The following is an 18,545-nucleotide window of genomic DNA, read 5'->3' on the forward strand; positions in this document are numbered from 1 at the left end:
ACTGAAATTCTGCGCCTTGTCAGGCCTTTAGCATCGTGTGTTCTGGAATAAAAAACATATAAGGCGCTAAAGAGAGTAATAAGAGCTAAATGAGATAGAGGAAGTGTAACATATGTAATAGGTCGCAAAAAATAAAGATCAATCGGAAGAAACAGGCAAGAACATAAAAGGACAATTGTCGCCCCGATTACTGTTCATCGATAAGTGTTCATTCCTGTTAACTTTCACTTAAGAGCGTTGTATTTCAAGCGGCTTTTTTATAATGTTTTAATATTAATTCTGGCGTGTACATATCTTAGGTGAAATTACGTAACCTGATTTATGCCCACTACTGTTTAATTCCATGTAGACAATGAAAATTGTGGGAATATATGGCCTCTTGTTAAAGGTTTTGTAGTGAATAAGAGTGGCCTCAGCGGCAGTGCTCTGCGCCTCAGCGGCAGCGCCATCGCTTTGAGCTCGTGGTTGCTTTTCCCGTGCTTATGAGCATCCAAGTGTGGAATTCTAAAAATAAAGAAAACGTAACTGTACACAAGTTGCATTCGTCGTATTAATGTAGGCTACACCCCACTGTGTGCACACTGACCCTGTCCTGCAAACGTTGTGAGAGCAAAACATCAGTGAAAGAAAATTATACCTCAAAAGGCCACATGACGTCTATCCCTTCAGGCCGTATCCTCCGTACTTCAGGCCAGCTCCGTAGCCGAGACCACCGTAGCCGAGACCACCGCCATATCCTAGGCCACCTCCGTAGCCGAGACCACCGTAGCCGATTCCGCCACCAATCCCTCCGAGCCCGGAGTGGGCCACGATGGCGCCTCCTCCATGGACTTTATTCACGTGATGCACAGTACGCACAAGGAAGGCTGGCCCCGCCACTGATCTTCCGAAACCAGGACCGCCTCTGAGAAGAACCACGCTGCTGCCGATGCCCGCTCCACCAAGGCCTCCACCGTAGCCAAGGCCACCGTAGCCTAATCCGTAGCCGCCTCCGTATCCGTAGCCTCCCAAGCCACCAGCTGAGGCGCAAGCCACCACGGCGAGGCAGATAAGAGGAACCTATAATAAACAAGCTCTTAGAGATTAAGCATCTCGTAACCACTTTGGACAACTTCTGTTAAAGTGCCCCTCTAACACTATTCAAACGCCTCTATTAACGCGATAGCGTTAGAGAGCTCGTTTCGCAGAAATGCCGCCGTCGGTGTCGGCGTCGCTACGTCGCTTGTGAGCGAAAAATCGTCCGTGACCGAAAAATCGAGAAAGATGCAAATAATAATAATAATATCTGGGGTTTAACGTCCCAAAACCACGATATGATTATGAGAGACGCCGTAGTGGAGGGCTCCGGAAATTTCGACCGTCTGGTGTTCTTTAACGTGCACCTAAATCTAAGCACACGGGCCTCTACCATTTCGCCTCCATCGAAATGCGACCGCCGCGGCCGGGATCGAACCCGCGACCTTCGGGTCAGCAGCCGAGCACCCTAACCGCTATACCACCGCGGCGGACAAAGATGCAAATAAAATAAACATTAAAAATATTGGGTCCCATTGAGGATCGAATCCGGGCCGTTTGCGTGGAAAGGAGGTATCCTACCACAAAGCCACAATGTTACTTGCAACTGCTTTGGGAAAAAACAGTACATAAATGTCATGTAGTGAAAGGAGTCTCAACGTATTTTGTTCGGCAGGTGTCATGACGAAAATGAGCCCATTCGGCAATTTGTAGGCGCATTGGCGAGGCCATCAAACTACGTTTTTTGCGCGAAGCTATGCTTCGAAAAAAGCCTAGATAGTGCAGCCATCGCCGCTAAAAACACACAAGAACTTTCAAAGAGCTCCAAAAATGGACAACTATGTCTATCTAGCGGAAAAGATATCAAGCCAACGTCTCCTTTTATGGCCTCCGAGATGGTGAGCGCGCGGCGTCCCCGCCATCTCGGAGGCCATGCTCCTTTCTAAAGGAGGAGTTGATCAAGCAAAGAGCAAACATTACATAATGTGCTGCCATCTGTGAGGCATTGTGAGAAATATGTCTCGACTGTAGCACAGGGAAGTGCTTTAGATCGAAAACCTGTTCCAGTGCCTGTACCATTACTATAGATACATATCGCGCGCGCGCGCGCGCGCGTGTGTGTGTGTGTGCGTGTGTGTGTGTGTGTGTGTGTGTGTGTGTGTGTGTGTGTGTGTGTGTGTGTGTGTGTGTGTGTGTGTGTGTGTGTGTGTGTGTGTGTAACAACACGCATTAATAAGTATACACTTAGAAGTTGAAGTGCGCACTGGGGGCCGGATTTCGTTATCGCGTTCAGCTCTTAAAGGCGAAGCTTAAGGGTCCCCCAATTTTTTTTTAATTTTCAGGTGGCATAGAACAATGGTTGGAGATACTCTGAGTGTAGGTCGAAGCCCTCATATCAATAGACTTAATAATTTACTTTAGCAAAAATATCAATACATCGCCGCCGACCGCATATTCGCATAGCGGCGCTCGCAATGACTGCTTGTGGCATAATTGGCGACACCAAGGTTCGCGATTCCGCCACTTAGCTCGAACTTGACGGCACTAGGAGGAGGAGGAATAAACTTTATTATCAACCAGCAATTTAAGTGCCTTTGCCTAGGCCTCCCACGTGGGGACGTCGAAGAGGCAGGACCTCGAAACTGACGGCACTAATATTATTGTTTTTATATCTTCCGTACCTTTGTTACTGAAAGCCATAGAGACGCAGTTGTAGCAAAAAATACCAACGAAAGACGGAGGACGCGCTGGCTGATGTTTCGCGTCTTGCTTTCGAGCATTGCTCTGAGAAACCATAGAACACAAACTTCCGCTGCATAGGTGTTTCAAGCTCATTCCATTGGCAGCGCTGCGTGATGTCACTGAGCGCGAGAAAGAGGGTCATGTGACCCCGCGAAATTCGAGTTGGCACTAGGCGTTTTCTCCCGTTGTGTCTTGAATTTGTAGGCTGAATAATATCAGACTGATTTCCCTTATCGATGTCATTCTTGATGTATTTATGCGTACGTCATTCAGTCTACGCAACTCGAAATTAAGAAAAATGATGGCTTGAAAAGTGTTAGAGGGCTCCTGAAAAGTCACGCGCTCGCGTGTTCCTATTGACGGGTTAGGAAGTGCCTGAGCTCCAGTACGCCATGAAATTGAAGTGTTTTCTGAATGGTATAAACTAGGAATTGCAAATTATGGTGCTTAGGCTAGAACTTACGAAGGCTGTTGTAGAAAATTGTGTCTGAATGGTTGCCAGGCAGCTTCTATATATAGCGGAGGAACTAGCAGATCCGAATTTTCCAAAAAGAAAGTTTATTAATTTTGCGTGGGGGGGCTCGAATATGACATCTGTTTTTTTCGTTCACACAACTGCGTATCATTGTGCGATGTCTTCGGGACATTTTATTTATCAGTATCAGTTGGCCGGTGCCCTCTGTCATGGACCATTCCTCCGAGAAACTACTTTCAAGTCTTGCCTCTGATTTTCACACTTCTCACAAGAAGTCACCAGTGCTCCGATTCATAGCAGGGGCTGTCAGAGAGGCCCTGCTACGTCCCGTAGATTTACATACTGCACTACAGCGTGACCGGCCTTTACAGAGTCGACAACTCTTTTCTTTAGTTGACATTCAGGACTGGCATTAACTCCATCATGCATTCAAACATGAATGAATGTGTTGGCCCAGGCGCGTTATTCTTGAAAGTGCTCGAAATATCGCAAAAACACGGCTAACTTACCAGAGCGTTCATGGTAGACGTCTGTGGAGTTTAGAGGACCGCAACTGATCGTACTCGGTCCCGTGTTCTGTTTATATACCCCCGTAAACCGCCTAGCACCTAGGCGTTGCGTCACAGAGGCGCAAGCCTGAAAAGGCGGGCCCTGAAGACATTCCTACGGAGTCTGGACTTTGCGTTTCTTTTTTTTTTTTTTGCCGTTACGAATAAAACCGTCACACGGATATTAGTCGGCAAACCACCGCTCGAGGAATTTAGTGCTTCATCGTAAACAAAATACTAAAAAACATTAAGCTGATCCCCGCGATAATATTCGTGTGGGGTAACTGAATAGCTACCTGCGCGTCTAAGACCAATTTGCGGATTAACCGCAGTGCCATAGTGGTGTGCCGCTCCATATCCGGGTTCGATTGTCCTGCAGCTGCTCCTCCGCCAAGCATGCCCCCCCTGTTGGAGAGGAACTCTTCCCCGCTCGTTCGACCACGGAAAAAGCTGGCGGACGGGCACACTCCGCTTTTCGGCTGCATATACACTTTCGCTTTTGGTGCGTCTTATGACTTTAGGCCGTGGGAGAAAGACACTGTATGACTATGGCACCACCTGCTTTTCTTGGTCACTGCTCACGTGATCAGTGAGAAGGATAGCGTACTTTATGGGCGGCAACTGTGGCACTAGGCTACCTGCGCGCTCCGTTTGTGCGCTTCCTTATGCACCTGTCGACATAGCATATATAATACCAAAGGACTAATCTCGACGTCTTATTTTCTCTTCTTTTCTTGCTAGTTTATTGTTCGCTTATACGGGTTCTTCAAATGCCGTGTGTATAGCACTTGGTCGTACAGCCTACGCACCAAAAAGGGGTCAGATACTCATCTTCTTCTCTTGAATACTTCTTAGTTAGTGGGTTAGATAAAATAAGAGGTACGCTGTAGCTTCCGTTCGCTGAACTAAAAGTTGAGAGTGGGTTACGCAAGTACTGATGCTCTCATTTCCTCCGATAAATTATAAGCGGATATTATCTGCGGTAACAAACCCGTAAGGAACCGATAGATTAAGCTAGTATCGAGATTTAATTTTGGACTCAAGATGCTTTAAGCTTCATTTGAATAAATAAGTTCGTAATCCATCTAGTAAAGAAAAAGTGTCGAAGCTGACACATCCGAATAAGTCATCTTAGTAAAGTTATGTTTCTTAACACAGACCGTTCACTTCTTAACAAAATGTTACGCACGACGTGCCACTTGAGTATTTAGGCAATGGCGCAGAAATTCAGCAAAACACAAAGTTTGCTGTGCGCAAGTTCTTCACATTTCCATAGCCTTAATTTATATAGATGGTACTTCCGCAGCACGGGATGCCATCAGATGATTCATTCTTGTAGCTTTCTGGTGTGGCGCCAGGCTTATGCCTTCAAACATATATGCTGCTAAGCGCATGACATGTTCCGAGTAGCGCGTGACGGAGGAATATGCACGCGTTACAATTGAAACCACGAGCAGACGCTGAGACACCGACAGGAATACCATATGCAGCAAAATAAGTTAACGTGACGCAAGTGGCGAAACACAATTTGGGGGAGCAAGAGAGAGAGAGAGAGAGAGGTTTATTTATAGAAAGGCAGAGAGATCGGCCTGAGCGATATTATGCTCTAGCCTGCTACTCTACACCGGGGGTGGGGAAAGGGGAGAAAAAAGAATGATGGATGACGATGGTAAGTAAGAGAGGTGAGTATGTACAGTCCCGTCTAGGTGGTGCAGTGCTATAGCCGCGCATCCAGTCCAGTGGCTTGTAGGAAAGCTGCAACCGCTCTTATGACCACAGTTGTGCTGTTGGCGTCAGGCCATGGGCCCAACACAACCTCATCAGTTAATGGCCTATTATGCACTCCTTCAGTCGAGGAAATCAGTTTTTGTCGTTCGCGTGCGTATGCTGGGCAGGTACAAAATATGTGCTCAAGTGTTTCTGGCACTTGACAGTGATCACAGTTGGGACCGGTGTCACTGCGGCCGATGATATGTGCATAACGTCTTGTGAAGGCCACACCAAGACGAATTCGGTGAATCATACTTGTGTTGTGTCGTTTTAATTTACGAGGCATACAGAACCTCATTTCGGGGTCCCATTTGTGTAATCGCCGGTGTCGTCGCTCCGGTTTCGTCCAGTGCTCAGGTGTGAGGTCACGCATTACGTACCGAAGCAGGGCGTTCGTGTCTGGTCGTGAAAACGCAGTGCGCACTTCAGGGCCACTGGTCAAGGCTCCTTTAGCTTCTGCGTCTGCGTCTTCGTTTCCCATTATGCCGCAGTGGGCAGGAATCCATTGGAAGGTGACGAGGTGGCCATTTGTTGAAGCAACGTGAAGAAGCTCCATAATTTCTATGGCTAAAATATAGTATGGACCTTGTCTCATGACGCAATTAATGGTTTGCAAAGCGGGTTTCGCACCGCAGAATATTGTTCATGTACGAGGTTGCTCTCCAGAAATGAATCTTATTGCCTCCTGGATAGCAACAAGCTCTGCGGCAGTTGATGTGGTCTTGTGGTCTATTTTGTACCGTCGAGCTATAACCATTTGTGGGATGACAAAGGCTGCAGCAGAGGTACATAGCGTGGTAGATCCATCGGTGTACACGTGCATGGTGCCGCCGTACGCTGTATAAATGTGATGTAGGGTCAGTTGTTTGAGGCCAATTGTCGAAACTAGGGACTTCTTCGTAATCCCAGGAATCACAAGGCTAACAGGCGGTTTAGGCAGGACCCACGGCGGTGTTCCAGGAAATCTCGGGGAAGAAAACCTTGATGGTAGAACGTTTTCATGCCGTGATATTGCTCTTGAAAAGCTGCAGTTTGGGTGGGTGGCACGGAGTGCTGATAGCGGGTGCTGCCTGTGTCGGGTCAAGAGGCGAAGATGCACTTGAAGTGGCTCGCAGCGCATGTATACACTGATGGGATGATGGATGCCGGTGCTCTCAAACATGAGACCGAGCTGTGTGAACACGCTAGAGAGTATTCAAGTTCAAGGATTGCGAACATGCTTGGGCCTACCACGCTGCACGTCAACGAATGGAACCATCGCGGAAGCTCGGGCTTGGGGGAGCAAAGTTAATACTGTTCTCTTAGACTTCTTTCCTGGTCCCCCTGGGAAGCATTCATGGGCTTCGAAGGCCCACAGCAACTGTGCTAATGAAGGCAGCAAAACACTAATTCTATAGTATTGCACTATGGCCTCGTCTCCTGCGTCTCAGCGGCTGAAGAACAGACTATTACAAGAGATTACGGACATATGCAGACAGAGGCAGTATATTAATTTCATTTTCATCCTTTAATATACTTTCCTAACAATGGTGACAAACCAGACGAAGTATTTGACAAACATTAAGTTCACAAAGTTCAGGTCGCATGGGCCGTCCCACTTTCGCTACGCTGTCAAGCATGCCATTAACCAGACCAGGTGGAATTCTTGGGAATGGTACTAAGGGAAAGACGGCAAATTTCAATTTTCAGCGTGGAATGCTTTTAACCGCCATTGTTGGCAATCTTCGAGTGACCTTGAGCCAAAAGCCAGAGCCGTTATCCGGGCATTCAAACGAGAACATCCGGGCATCGTTGCGAGGACAAAACGAGATCGTCCGGGCAACCAGCGAAAAGTTAAGAAAATGCGGTCTCTGGCCCCCAACCCTTTGTGCAGGACCGCATTACATACGCTAGTTTGTGCCCAAACAAGTTAGAAAAAATATTGCTTCCGAGTTCTTAACGTATGTTCACAATATCACTCAGCCTGTAACTTCTAGTATGCTGAAGTTTTAGTTGTCACTTCCAATAGCGATGTTCCAAAGGCAGATACAAGGCACCATACACTTTAGTTTCATCTCTTGACGCTGAGACAGGCTTGCCTGTGCTCTTTTCAACACGAACGCTCCGTGAGTGTCACAGTGTGGATATTGCGTCGTCTCCTTCGAGACCCGGAGCCACGCTGCGGGACAATGCCGGCAGCGTCTGGCGCGGCGCGAATAGTGTTCGGCAGAGACGAAACATGCAAGAAGGTTCAGTTCAAAGCAGCTTCATTCCCGCTCTGTAAGCGTTCAGGGCTGTGTGTGGCTAGTATCATCTCCAAACAATCTGCTTTGCCGGTAGCCATTTGATGCTTACATCTACTCTCAATTACGGGAGAGCCAGTCATTTTTGTTACATTTTTTTATTACCAGTGCTAAATAAGGAAACACAGCATAAAACTGTGAATACAGTAAAAAAGGCAGCTTCGCACTAGGGGTGCCAAGCCTGAAGGAAGTGCGGAGCTGGGCCGACTTCTTTGTTCCTCTTCGGTTTCATCTTTCTTACCTCCTCTCCTTCTTTTTCTTTTTTTCCCCGTTTTTTTTGCTGTCTTTTTGTTACCTTTATTTCGAGTTATCTATTCTTCTCTCTTTATCTATTTCTTTCTCTTTCTTGCTCTCTCTATTTTTCTTCCTATTTTTCCTTTTCTTTCTCTCGCTTTCTGTTTCTCGCTCGCTTCCTCTTTTTTGGTATTTTTATATACGTGGTTTTGCCTGCGTTACGCCAAGCGACGACAGCATACGACAGCATACGACAGCCCAGGCCCGTGAAGTGCTCCGCACTTATCATCATCAAGGCGCTCGAAGAACAAGAGGAAGAAGACCTCTTCTTGGCGCTAGCGCACGCTCAATATGCTACTAATGGCTATGCTATCGCGGTTTTTTCTGTGTTACGCCAAGCTACGACAGCATACGTAGTTTTAGAAAGCGAAACCCGGTCACAATGAAAAGAAATGCAAGTGCGCATGTGAATGCCCCTCTCTAAGAAAGCATGGCCCCGGTGCTTCAAATAGCACACGAAAGTGAAAAAATACACACGGTGAAGAAAATTAACAAACAAAGCAGAAAATAAAGTCATACAGTTCTCGTAGAATGACCTAAGGCGCACTACATGGACAAACGACTTCAGTTTGTGTGCTGTGATTTCGTAATGGCCGCAGGGCACAACCTCGTACTCTAGTGCGCTAAGACGTCGGAATATCTTATGTGATCCGAATGTCATCGGAGAAGTTCCTCATATATATATATATATATATATATACATATATATATATATATATATATATATATATATATATATATATATATATATATATATATATATATATATATATATATATATATATATGGTACGCAGATTATGAAGAGTCTGTCTTCGGTTGCCGTAAAATAATTAGGAAAAAGGCACACGCTTCTAAAGAACTGTTCATTTGTCGACGTTTCGATCGGAGACCGATCTTCATCAGGATGAAATTTACCAGGCTTCGATGCGCTTTTATATCATCGTTCTCCGAGCCGAAAGAGAGAAAAAAAGGTACTTTTTCTTAACCTATGTACTTTTTCTTAACCTTTCTTTCTCTTTCGGCTCGGAGAACGATGATATAAAAGCGCATCGAAGCCTGGTAAATTTCATCCTGATGAAGATCGGTCTCCGATGGAAACGTCGACAAATGAACACGTTTTGTCTTGTACGCCGATAGTGGGTACGCGTGTAAGAATGTGACACAGTTCCGTGCGAATATATGTTTCTGGCTTTAGCCTGCTCCATATTATACTGCTTCTCTTATAGTCAGTATTGTATGTATTCCTAGGTTGTATTTTCGTTACTTGTAGTGTAGCATGTCCGTATATCTGCTAGGAAAATTTCTTCAGTATCATCAAGAAAGCGTCGTCTATGCAGGTTTCCCTGTGTACGTGATGTCAAATTGCGGCATGATCCGCTCTGTTTCACGTGAAGGGCTTTTGCAGCGGTGTTTAAATTGTGTGCGTTTCTTGAAGATGCATGCCTCTGAAGAGGTCAGATCCTAAGATAGTTATTCTGTCCATGTTGTATCTTCTACAAGCTTCTTGGAAATCCGTCGTGATGATTGATGCCCTTCTGTATGCTTTGACAACGAAAGCGATAGCGATTTCCTCTGCAGGTGTCGCGTGTTTGGCCCATGGGGATCAGACTTGTATACGTTACAGAAAATAAGTAACCGATTTACAATTACAATTACTTCCTTTAAAATGTAATTGATTCAGTGGCCAATTGCAGCCCTAGAAAGTAATTGAGTAATTGCAGAAATGCAATGACTACTTTTGCGTTACGCTCCTTCAAAATCTTATTGCCTAACACAAGTCTCCTCAAACTACAACGAACTGCTCTGGCTTGCATGGTAGACAGAGAGTACGCTGGATGCTTGCGTGAAGGCTGGGAGGCTTACTGTGGCTTCTGTGATATGGTACGCAGCTGATGAAACCTAGTCAATTAAGCCAAGGAAAACATAGGGGAGGCTATTTGTGGTTTCTTAACTGTAGTGCAATGATTTTCACTCAAATTGAAACTAATTAAAGTGGACGAAAAATCACCCTTTCCGTCGGTGGGATTCGAACCCACAACCTTAGAATTACGTGTCCGATGCTCTACCATTTGAGCTACGACGGAGGGCGCTCCCTCGTCCACTTTTTGTAGAGTATTTATATGTGTTTAATACCTGGGAGTGTTAGCCTGCGCCACTCGAAGCCCATGCGGCGAGTGTGGAACACACTTTCTTTTGCCAGAGGGCGTCACGGGGCACGTGATCTTCGCACGAGGTGGCAGCTGGCCAATAAACCCTCGCATGCTGCCTAGAGCATCAAGTCTGCCGGGACGAAGTCCTCGCTATGAACGTACGAAAAATGGGCAATTCCCCTCCTTTAGTACTTCTGTGGTATGGTGTTACACGATGTTAACTTTCAACAGCAGTTGTTCTTCAAAGTTGTCGTCGCTGATTCTTCTACGTTTCCGCGTTAAGAGGTCAGCTGCTACATTGAACACTCTCTCAATGCATGCGCTGGAAGGAAGGGCGGTACTTTAACGTAAAGACACTGCGCACCACGCTCGTAGTCGCGTGGGGCTTCGATGATAGTGCCAATGTCCTCTATGAAGCGTCACGCTTGGCTGTTGCTGGCGCTCGGATCAGGCGTGGCAGGTAAGGGCAAGGATAAGGTGAAAAAATAGGCTGTGTAGGGACCCCCCGTCCTGTCCGTAGGGGGGTCCCTGCAGAGTGGTCGCATATTTTTCGGGACGACAACTGCCGTGGAAGACTGGTTGAAACTTGATTTTGGAAAAAAGATTATATAGATTACCGGTAATCAATTACAAGAAAATGTAATTGAATTACCGAGAACGTTACATTCTCGAAAAAGCAATCTATTATATTACAAAATTGCAAGAAAATGTGCTTAATTACAAGTAATCGATTACTTGTAACGCGTTACGTACAACTGTGATGTGGATACTGCGATGAGTTCTTGTTCATCATCCTCGCTCATTGCGTGTTCGTTATCATACCTGTATTTTACTGACGTCGTCTTCGTTGTGCTCGAGCCCGTGCTTGTCTGCGCTCCCTTGATTCTGTGTGCAAGTTTCGGGTATGTTGGAAACATAAATCTTCTCCCTAATTTAAAATGGAATACGCTGAGAGTGGGGTAAGTCTTCCGGGGTGTATCCTAATATTGTCAGAACTCGTCCGGTAGGTGTTAGCTGAGGCCTCGCTGACCCAATATTCACGACGATCCGTGTAGAAGAATTATGCATTGCCTACTTACCTAGACGTCTGCATGCTTTGTCTCAGCCGTGAACACGCATCTGTACATTATGGTCAACAATATTACATTAACGGAAATCCCAATGCCAGGAAGACCAATCTTTTTTTTTTCTTTCCCGGATCACCTTTCCATGTTTCCTTCAGAATCCACCCAGTCAGTAGTAATACTGCGTTTTCTTTTCGGCTGAACAGTTGTTTTCATTTTGTTGTTTTATTGGCTTGTACTTTTCAGGCACACCATACTGTTAATAAATGTCAATCAGGTGCGAGCTTGCATTCTAGAGGGAACGCAACGAAATCTTACGTATCGAGTCCCGTCCCCTGCATCCCCCAGTTGAAGAACACTACCGAAGCCCCTGGCTTGACATTTCACACAAGATGGCGATGTCCGAAGACCTGTTTTGCAGCGCTACACTTGAGTTCACGCTGGCCCTGTCATAACAGTACACTGGAAATTCAGTGGCTGCGGAATATTAGGCACTCAGCTAGCAGATACAGAAGCAAAGCTCTCGCATATCAATGGCAACTCATTAATCATTGCCTTCTTCAGATACGATGTTACGGCATCGCTCTTTTCTCCAATACAAAGGTATTCAAGTTCGCAACGAGCAAATCCCACCTTTCGCAAACTTAACTTTCAATACATTTCCACCAAAAGTATGGATAATTTATGCTGTTGTTGCTCTCTGGGCATGCTGCTAATTCATGAATACGTTTTAAAACGTATTCATGAATATACACACCCTTTACCGCTGGACGGACTCAGAGATGGCAGGCGCTTATAAGCATTTCTTCATTACCAGCGAGATGGCGCTAGGAGCGCGACGGGCGCATTTAAAAGTCGTCGGCAAGCTCGCTCGTTTCTTCCTTTATTTGCGCAGGGAGAACCTTGCCCATCCGCTGTCTGCTCGCGCGGTTTTCTCATGGTGAGGGGAAGAGGGATGTTTCGAGTTTTCACCGTGATGTCCGCGCTCATGTTACGGAGCGTACCAAAGTCACTCGAGCTCAGGGGACGCCGCTAAACGAACAAACAGAAGATGAGCGCGAACTACCAAGTGTCACAGCTCGACACTTGAAGCACGCTAGTTTCTTCACTGCTTCGGCCGCCTTTGCAACAGGAGCGCTGTTCAAACTGAGAGTATCCATTGGCGAGCCTCACTTCGTATAGCATTAGTTTCTTGCTATCGCACTGACTGCTTCGCCCTTGCGGCGAAACTGACTTTTTTATGCGATTCATTAAACTCTGGTACACAGAGTGACATTGTCGGGTGATGTACACAGGGCACTATATTTCTAAGGCTACAAAAGTGACCGCAACTGTCAGAAATGTGCATCAACGAAACGGTCTCGCGCATATTCTGCGGCAGAACATCAGACGTTCACCGTCTCATTGCTTTTGACTTCAGACCTCGTTCGTAGCGTAAGGTGCGTAAGGTGCCACAGTCAATGTGCTTTAAGAGCAAGAAGTGCGTTTTTGGCATCTTTAGTGCAGAGCGGCATAATATCAAGACCCTAGAAATAACGCCTGCGCGACGTGACGTATAGATGAGGTTGTACGCACTACATGTATACACGCATATTGCCTGCTTCCATAGTTTGCTGGTTACATCGCCATCGTAATTCTCATTCTTTTTTTTATTTTTTATTCATTTTCCTCTTTGTCCTACGCGGAGCAGTGGGCTAGTGACAGAGGTCCTTCGGTTCGACGCCTGTGATTTTCGCGAATTAAAATATGCTTTCTCTTCCTCCACAGTGCAATAATAAAGAAAGGTTGTTTCAGTTTCGTAAGTCTTCCAGTCACACAAGGTCAGTGTGTAAACTCTGCTTCAGATTAGGAGGAGACAGAGAGAGAGAGAGCGATGTTATAAGTCATGAGGATTTTCAATTATTTGCCATAGCAATCACTTGTCAGATGATACCATATTTTTCTCAGAGATAGTCAATTAAGCAGAGGTTTACGCAAAGGCTGCTGAAAACTGTGCAGATAGCGCAGTTGGCTTACTCGGTGGCATTGTTAAAGTTCAAAGGAACTTTATCCATTAATTAATTACTCCTAGATTTCTTCTCAAACACCTTAACACTGAGCTGTATCACCACTTTTTTCCCACGAGGCTCTACTTAAATTGCTTTCTTTTGTCGATAATTGAAATTCACCCACAGAAACACAGTGTTAGACTGATAAATATTGCGGAGGACATTAACGAATGTGCTACGACTTCCCAACTGCTGCCGCAACGGAATGGCGACTCACAACTAATAATAATATCTGGGGTTTAACGTCCCAAAACCACGATTTGATTATTTCGATCACCTGGGGTTCTTTAACGTGCACCTAAATTTAAGTACACGGGCCTCAAACATTTTCGCCTCCATCGAAAATGCAGCCGCCGTGGCCGGGATTTGATCCCACAACCTTCGGGTCAGCAGTTTAGTGCCATAACCACTAGACCACCGTGGCGGGGCAACTCACAACTGCTTGCACGGGTGTTTTGTTGTATACGCTGACTTAAACATGATGGTGGTATCAATGCCAGTACGATGACTTTGAAGACAATCCATCTTAGGGAAATTCCGGCAGATCCCATGCACTGTGGGAATCTACTTCATGCGAAACATTAACATTCAGCAAGTAGCCGTGTGTACCGTATTTTTCTTGGCTTTGAGCCGACCCTTACGAGTTGGATCGATGTATTCGTGTAAATTTAGTAGTTTTGTGCGCATCGTCGAGTGTTCGTTGGCGTATTCCTGCGGTGACGAGCAACACTAGGCTGTAGCTTGCCGAGTCATATTGTCACGTGGCCGTGGCGGTGAAGAAGGCTCCAGCTGAACTAGGAAAAACGTAACTCTTTATCTGGGCGAACTTGTGGCCGGAAAATGAAAGGCGAAAGTACGAGCCGCGTATCAATCAAAGAACGCTTGGAAGAGCGTGAGTAGCTGTGCGCGAGCGCACCTCTATTTCATATTTGGCGCCACTCACGTGTTTTTATTTTTTTCTCGGAACGAACAAGGCAGATTTCTGTACAAAATAAATGCTTCATTCCGGGGTTGTTTAAGGCGGCCTACAACTTTACCGTTAATATTCTTCCGATTCGAGCAACAATAGAAAGGTTCACTAATTAAAATAATAAATTATTCACTGACTTGTGGTGAAAAAATACAGGTCATATGTACACACGCCTTCCACTAATATGCAGCAGGCAGAACTTTGCTTGAGCACATGGCCTTTTTTTAAAGCTTTTTGTAAGTTAGCTGGGGCGCCCGGTGGAATATACGAGCGCTATGTTTTTCAAGGTCTGATCGGTCATGAAATAAAAACCTGAGTGAAAATTACAACTGCTTTATTTGCAACGTTTAGGTACACATACCAGCTACTTCTCGACATAGTCGCCGTTTCGATTCAGACATTTGTCTTAGCGTGGCTAACTTTCCTATACCCGCCTCGTGGAAGGCAGCTACCTGTGCTTTCAACCAGTTCTGTTCGCCGGTCTGCAGCTCGCTGTCTGAGTCAAACTCCTGTCCTCCTAGCCGGCGTTTCATGTGAGCAAATAGATATAAACAAGAAGGAGTTAAGTCCGGGTTGTATGGTGAGTGATCGCACACTTTCAACCGAAAACACTGGAGGAGCTTCTTTGTTACAGCTGCAGTGTGCGGACGCACATTGTCAACAAGAAGGACAACGCCTGATGGCAACATTCCTCTTCTTCACTTGTTCTAAATTGCCCTTCGTAGGCGTTCAGGAGTGACGCTTTACGAGGCTGTCACACCTTGTCGTCACTCATGAAAGTTGTGCCGCACACACACATTACTAATTGAATTTCATTGCACTGTACCCCCCAGCTTGCAGAAATCGAACTACAACACGCACTTCATACTTCTGTACGCACTTCTGTACGCTGATGATACAACCATATATGCCTCTCATAAAGATATCTTATCTCTCGTTAATAATCTAAGCACAGATTTAGAAGACATCCTAAGGTGATGCAAGATCAACATGTTTTCTATTAACACAACTAATACCAAGTTTGTTGTATTCTCTTCCCATCAGCGAAGCTTAATATCCATTCCACCTATTATTTTCATCTTCCTCAAAGTACACGTTCTTTCCTTCGTATCCTACTTCATTGAAATTTGAAATATCGGAATCATATTGCTAACATAAAAAAGAATAGAGATTATGGTACATGCATCCCAATTGAAACGCGCGCTTGCTTCTCACGTATCACAGTAATGTCACTTTACCACATTTTTGTTCGCTCTCATGTTACTTATGGTACAATATGTTGAGCAAACACCTATAACACTGATGCTGCGTCTACCAAGATTGTTCAAAACCGGTCCATCAGAACAATTAATTGCAGTTCACGCCTTTCTAATACCAAATTCCTAATGCATGAGAAGCACATCCTTATCATTTCTGAACTCACTAAACACTACCTAGATATTTTTTACAGATTTATGACCAGTCAACTACCACCAGCTATTTTTCTACTAAATAACCTTGGGATTTATGGTACTACCAGATTCGAGCAGATTAACAATTTTTGCTTATCAAGAATCTGCAGAAATAGTGGTAAGCAAGCAGTACAGTTCACTTCTACTTCGTTATGGAGCACTATTGCACTTATCGTGAAAACTGCGAGATCTTTATATCAGTTTAAAGGAGAACTAAAAATGTACTTAGAAAAGACTAACGAAAAGTTTATTGTATCTTTTTTAACTGTTTGTTTTCGGGAGTGTGTTGTGATCAATGGGAAGTGTTTTTTAATTTGCGATTAATGTTTTTTTTTCCTCTTACAATTTTTCTTGCTGATATTTGATATGCTGAAACCGTACTATTGCATGTAATTAATTGTTCATTTACTGTTAATGTTCTGTGTTTTTTTTTGCATGAATACTACTTTTTGCTACTTTTGCTTTAAGCTGTAAAGTACCATAATTGTTTTTGTACAGGAGGTCTTGATACAGTCTTTGGCTATGGGACCTCCTCCTGTATGCTAAATATCTGCAATATTATGAAGCTTCTAATAAAAAAATTCTGATTCTGATTGCGAATGCTGTTTGATGTATTATGTGTACGTATAAGTGCATGGCTGCATGGATTGACAAACCATTTGTTCAGTGAGATCAAACGCAGTATCAACGTTCATCGTCTACTTCTTAAGTGAACATTGACCTTTTTATCGGTAAAGACGGATCTCTATTACAATGAGCCATTCGTAAGTTCCATGCCAAGAGGCGTAACAATACAGCATCCCACGGCAATGTTTTTCTACTGAACGAAATTTATTTACATTTCATATACAAGGGGCTCTTCCAGAAAGTATACCAACTGGACAGATTTCCCTGCTGTGTACATAGCGCTGACAGAAATACAGCAGCCAAGCGCCGCCTCTGATCTGAAAACACAGAGAAAAATGTAAGTTGTTTTCTCACACAAAACCCTGTCACAGAAAACACTTGCGCTTTTAAAAAACCATATAGTAAAAAACTAATGTTCTTATTATAGTATATATAAACCTTGCAAATGCGTTCAGCTTTGCTTATCGTCTGTTCACAAAGCGTTGCGATATCCCAGCGCCATTTGCTACATATTGCCCGTTGGTAAGACACAGCACCTGGCTTAGCGAGAGGAAACTGAAGATCAGCTTGACTCTTTGTGAAGCAACGAGGGTTATACATATCGGCACTCTCTTGTAAATCTACCGGACAGCGACCTAGGCAAAATGGCTAGGAAAAATAAAGATAACTGTACCTCATGGAAACATGGCATTTATCCCTTCAGGGCATATCCTCCATATTTCAGCCCGCCTCCGTATCCGAGGCCGCCTCCGTAGCCCAGACCAACTCCGTAACCCAGGCCTCCCCCGTAGCCGAGAGCACCGTATCCCAGGCCTCCACCGTATCCGAGACCTCCACCGACACCTCCAAGGCCGGAGTGAGCGACGATGGCGCCGCCGCCGTGTACCTTGTTCACGTGGTGCACAGTGCGCACGAGGAAGGCGGGCCCCGCCACGGCTTTCGCATAGCCAGGTCCACCACTGAGCAAAGTCACGCTGCTGCCAACACCGACTCTCCCGGCACCTAGGCCGCCACCGTATCCGAGTCCACCGTAGCCACCGTATCCTAGTCCGCCGTAACTACCGTAGCCGAGTCCCCCGTAGCCACCGTAGCCACCGTAGCCGAGTCCACCATAACCACCGTAGCCGAGGCCACCGAGCCCACCAGCCATAGTGCAAGCCACAAAGGCAGAACCAACCAGGAGGATTGCCTGCATTATCAGTAATCAATATTCCCATAGCTTCTGCGTTTTATGCGTTTACCTATCTTACATTTCATGCTGGTTAGACTATTTCCTATCAAACACCAGTATTAAACAACTTGCACAAGAGGTATGCTCTCTAAATAAAACACCAGATCACACTAATGCTCTATTTTCAAACGTGTATCTTTCAGTGACGCACTCTGCTTTTTGCTATCCGAATAAAACTCTACATGGTCCTATGTTTGACAGACATAGAGAAATGTCAAACAACAATTGGGCATACACTACATATTAATTTTATTTATGAAGCTTAGTAAAGTGTTGATGTATACAGTTATTTTATTTTTATATTTTTTTGCATGGTGATTGAAGAATCGAAGGTCCCAAAGTAAGAACTGTTAGGGGAACCTCCTAACACAAAGTAAGCAGTGGATCAGTTCATCGATGAGCAAAGAGTGGCGAATTAGCAGTAAAATATACAAAAAACGTACATAAAAAGTATGTCAACATATGCAATAATGACAGGTGCAAAGTGCTTTGTTAATTTCCGGGCGATTTTGTCACAGAATACCATTTTGCAAACACCGAGTAAAATAAGTAAACAAAGCCATGTAAAAGATGAAATACTCAAGGTGCCAGCCATACAGGGCGTTTTTTTTTTTTAGAAAATACAGACTTATAAAAATTCTGTACAGCTAGACTCCTGTCGTTTTCGCACACGAACTCACCGTCGAGGCGGAAACCCTTTGCCGCAGCCGAAATGACACTATTTTCACTAATTAACATAAACTCGTTATTTAACTTTTTTATTTATTGACTTAGGGGCAGTCGTTTATGTTAGAAAGTCACAGTGCATATAGGGCAATTTATGGCATATCCATTTTTTAAATCACGAAAGTTGCACGTGAATCTAGATGTTGATAA

The 18,545-nt window shown here is 44.9% G+C and overlaps 1 protein-coding gene across 1 annotated transcript; it reads right to left on the reverse strand.

The window, feature by feature from the left end:
• Positions 1 to 643: 643 nt before the first annotated feature.
• Positions 644 to 17,760, reverse strand: LOC119380684 (uncharacterized). The gene is made up of 2 exons (XM_049412242.1): positions 17,133 to 17,760; positions 644 to 1,059 (listed from the first exon to the last, which is right to left on the reverse strand). The coding sequence occupies exons 1-2, from the start codon at positions 17,631 to 17,633 to the stop codon at positions 658 to 660; spliced, it is 903 nt and encodes a 300-aa protein (XP_049268199.1). The 5' UTR covers positions 17,634 to 17,760; the 3' UTR covers positions 644 to 657.
• Positions 17,761 to 18,545: the final 785 nt, after the last annotated feature.

This window comes from Rhipicephalus sanguineus, chromosome 1, assembly GCF_013339695.2.
Source record: "Rhipicephalus sanguineus isolate Rsan-2018 chromosome 1, BIME_Rsan_1.4, whole genome shotgun sequence".
Classification (NCBI taxonomy): Eukaryota; Metazoa; Arthropoda; class Arachnida; order Ixodida; family Ixodidae; genus Rhipicephalus; species Rhipicephalus sanguineus.

Coding starts and splice junctions, on each gene's coding strand:
- LOC119380684 (XM_049412242.1), bottom strand. CDS start 17,633: ATGCAGGCAATCCTCCTGGTTGGTTCTGCCTTTGTGGCTTGCACTATG. Junction 1,060..17,132: donor GAGGATATGCCCTGAAGGGA/TAAATGCCATGT, acceptor TGTTTATTATAG/GTTCCTCTTATCTGCCTCGC.